This window comes from Plasmodium gallinaceum (genome assembly GCF_900005855.1).
Source record: "Plasmodium gallinaceum strain 8A genome assembly, contig: PGAL8A_v1_42, whole genome shotgun sequence".
NCBI lineage: Eukaryota > Apicomplexa > Aconoidasida > Haemosporida > Plasmodiidae > Plasmodium > Plasmodium gallinaceum.
This window is the reverse complement of record NW_021628349.1, coordinates 386,882-391,353: the sequence shown is the minus strand read 5'-3', so window position 1 is coordinate 391,353 and position 4,472 is coordinate 386,882. Positions and strand designations below refer to the sequence as shown.

Genomic DNA, 4,472 nt, shown 5'->3' with positions numbered 1-4,472 from the left:
AATTTGTTTTTTTTTTTTTTTTTTTTTTGTATAATTTATGATTTAATTTAAACATTAAAAAATAAGATTTTTTTTTTTTTTTTATTAATTATAAATAATGAAACTTATAGTATGTTTTTTTTTTTTTTCTGTGTAATTTAATGAAGAATTTTTAAACTGTATTATATTAAATGGTGTTAATAAATAATATTAAAAATGTAGTAAAATATTTTAAATTTTTTGATAATGCAAAGATATATTCAAAATTATTAAGTAATATTTATAGTAATAAGGTAAAATGTTATAATCAACAAAAAATATTTTGCAATACATTCATTGGGAAAATATTATCCCCAATAGAAATAGAAAATAAGAAAAAGGAGAAAGAAATTAAAAATGAAATAGAAAATAATTATTTAATAGAATTTATTGATAAAGAAAAGAAGATAATATATGACAATTTTAATGATTTAAATGAATTATGTTTAAAAAAGTTTAAAAAATTAAAATGTGATTTATATTTATTAACATCATCAAATAGAGAATATGTACCATATTATTTCTATGACTTTTTTTTATCATATAACAGTTCGCAAAAAGGTGATAATTTAAGTAAAAATGATATTTTAATAAAATTTAATAACATCATATTAGAAAATGAACAGTCATGTTATAATAATAGTGTAATAGATAAAAACCTTTATATCGATGAAAGTAATTCACCTAAAATTATTACAAATGAAGAATACAATAAAAAAATAGATAACAAAAAAATGAAAAAAAATAATATTTTAATAGATAATAATGAAATAGAAAAAAACTATTTTTTAAATTTATATAATTTAAATGATAGAATATTAGAATTTAAAGATAATATAGTAAAAAAGAAAATGTTTACATATTATGAATCATTATTACAATATAAAGATATAAGTAAAATAAATATTGATTCATATATTAAGTTAAGTATTCAAAAAAATTTTAATATAAAATATTTAACTACTGTTCAGTATTGCTTATTTCCTTTTTTTTTAAAAAATTTTGATTTACTAATTAATTCTTCTAAAAGCACTGGAAAAACATTAGCATATTGTATTGCTCTTATACATAAAATAATAATACAAATAAATAATTTAAAGAAAATGTGTATGATAAAAGAAAATTATATTTATGCCTTAATAATATGTCCTAATATAATTTTAGTTGAACAAACTTATAAAATTATTAAAAAATTAATAATCTATCATCCATACAAACTAAAATGTCATTACATTCATGGAAGAAAAAATATAAATATGAAACAAGAATTAGATGAAATGAAAAAGAAGAAACCACATATAATTGTAACAACTCCTGTATCTTTTATAAATCATATAAAATTTTCAAAAGGATTTTCAAAAATGTTTTTTTTATGTGATACTATAATTATTGATGAAGCTTATTTTCTTCTTGATTCAAATTATTTAAAAAATATTTTAATCATAAAAAATATATTACCTAAAGGACATCAAACAATTTTATTATCATCTATTGTTAACAATTTTTTAAAACATTTAGCTTATAGATTTTCACGTTTAAATTATGTGTATTTAAATTTAGTAGATAATTCTATTTATGATAGCAATTTATTTTATTCCTCTTCTCATATGAACATAGTAAATTCTAACTCTGAAGAAAAATTATCACATATGGAATATATAAAGAGTCAACATTCTACATCTTATGAATTATATAATAAATTAAATTATAAGTTATTATCTATTTATAAGAATAACATTTTAAATTGCACTGATGTAAGAAAATTATGGCATTCTAAGGATGCTAAAACTTTTTATGAAAACATTAATTTATTTAACTCCTATATTGTAAATAATGAAGTAAACAATATAATAGAACAAGAGGATTATAACAATTCCTATATTAATGAAATGAGCAATCAAAATGATATCAATTATTTTAATGAAACAATTCGTCACAACAAAAAAAATACCAATGAAGAAATTAATGATATTAATAAAAAAATTAATTCAGTTTTTATAAATAATATAAGTTGCGGAAGTGATTCAAAAAAAGATGATAACGAATCCAATGAAAAACCACATGGAAATATAGCAATAAATAATGACAAAAAGACAGAAAATATCAAAGAAAATTTTTTTGAAGAATATGCATTTGATGGTTTTCCAAATGAAGAGGATATAAATGGTAAATTAAAATTAGATAATAGTGATTATAATAATTATATAGTCAGTAGTAATAATAATTATGATGAAACAAAAGGAAGAAATTTGCCTACTCATATACTTTTAAAACAAGAATATTTAATATACGAGACAGATAAACTTGCATTAATATTATTTAATATAATTCAGAGAGAATTTTTATTAAATGAAAATATGAAAATTGTTATTTTTATGCCAACAGTAAAAATGCTACAATTTTTTTATGTCATTTTTAAACATTACATATTCAAGGGTTATATATTTTTATTATATTTAAAATTAAATAAATGGAAAAAAAATGAAAATATAATTGATAATTCATATTATTATGATAAGGAAAATGTGAACTTTTGTGTATCTTCAAATCCTTTTATTTCTACAAACAATTATTTCAATAATGTATCGTTTAATTTAGAAAGAGATACAGAGGAATTCAAAAATACAAGCATGAACCAATACAATCAAGAAAATTTAGTTAATAAATTAAATGACAAAAAAATTACGAATTCTAGTAATTCAAGTAAAGAAAATAATATTACTTCAAATATTTTAAACGAAGAAAAACAGAACACCTTAAAAAAGGAAATGGATGATGAAAATAGAGAATATATAAATGAATTTGAAAAATTAAAAGATATTGTAATTTTATGTTTACATAGTAAATTGAGTTTAGATAAAAAAATATACACTTTGAATTGCTTTAATAATTCACAAAAAAAAAAACAAATTTTATTTTCTACTTCTTTACTTTATCAAGGAATTCAATTAGATAAAGTAGATTTAGTAATACAGGTAGGCATAAGTATTAATGTTGATGAATATATTTTAAGAACGCAGATTGCTACAACCAAAAATACACAAGGGAGAAGTTTATTATTATTAAATGAATTAGAAGGTCATTTTTTATATACTTTATATAAAAATAATATTTTAATAAGCAATGTAAGCAAGAAATATTTAAATTATATATATAAAGATAATCCTTTTTTAAATATATTATTAAAATACAAAAAACCTAATAATAATAATATTATTCTGAATAATCAGAAAGAGCCTGAAAATGCAATTGATATAATAGAAAAAAAGGAAAATAATTATGATCATATAAAAAAAAAAAATCAAGAAAATTTTGATAACTTTTATAAATTTCATATAAAACATATCGAATGGCATAAACACAATCATTTATTATCTTCATGTGAATTGATGTATAGATCATTGCTTGGATTTTATTCTGAAAAAAGCAAATATTTAAAATATGAAAAATGGCAAATACCGAGTTTAATTAAAAATATTTTACATTCTTTTGGTTATTTTGATAATTTTTATATAACTAAATGTATGGCTACAAGATTACAAATTTTAAATGCACCTGATGTATATATTAATGTTAATGCAAAATCAAAAAGTGTTTTAATGTCTGCTTTACCATCTTATAAAAGTTATAAATCAAAAATGAATGAATTAAAATATAAAAATTTTTCAAAAATTTCATCATTTAATTTATCAAATGAAGAAAAAGATATATGTAAATTTTATAATTCTCATTATTCTCATATTAATAATAATCAAATAACTGAAAACGAAACTAAAAATGATTCAGGAAAAAACGAAGACATGAAGAAAGAAAAATATGAAAAAAGTTTTATGGAAAAATATCCTTTATATTTTCCTATTCACAAATATTTATCGTAAATTTTGTAATTTTTTTATTTTTTATTTTTTTTTTTTTTTTTTTTTTTAATTTTAATAAAACCTATATATTAAATTATTTGCTATCTTTAAAAACACATAGATTTTTCTTTTTTAAATTATTCAAGTAATTAAACTAATTTATTTAAAATATTTTTATTTTTTTTGTTAAACTTTTTTTTTTTTTTTTTTAATTTTAAAAGAGATATTTTTACTGTATATCTCTTTTAAAATTTATATAAAAATATATACTAAAACAAAAATATTAAACATATACAACTAAAGTGAATGTGTTTAATTATGATGACTTATAAAACATATTAGATAATTTTTCTTTCTTTTTTTTTTTTTTAAAAGATAGGATCATTGAAAATATTATTTTTTTTTTTTTAATATATAGATATTAACTAAAAAAAAAGAAAAAAAAAAAATGAAAGTAAATAAAAAAATACAAGTTAAAGAATCATTAATTGTAACTAAAAAACAAAATGAACAAAATACATAAAAAAAAATAAAAACAAATAGCATATTATAAATAACACAAATTAAAAAAAAAAAAAAAAAAAAAAAATTTAAAAA

At 17.2% G+C, this 4,472-nt stretch overlaps 1 protein-coding gene across 1 annotated transcript; it reads left to right on the top strand.

Moving 5' to 3' along the window:
• Positions 1 to 170: 170 nt before the first annotated feature.
• On the top strand, positions 171 to 3,896 carry PGAL8A_00062000 (DEAD box ATP-dependent RNA helicase, putative; the record flags this gene model as incomplete). The annotated part of the gene is made up of 1 exon (XM_028674649.1): positions 171 to 3,896. The coding sequence occupies one exon, from the start codon at positions 171 to 173 to the stop codon at positions 3,894 to 3,896; it is 3,726 nt and encodes a 1,241-aa protein (XP_028530980.1).
• Positions 3,897 to 4,472: the final 576 nt, after the last annotated feature.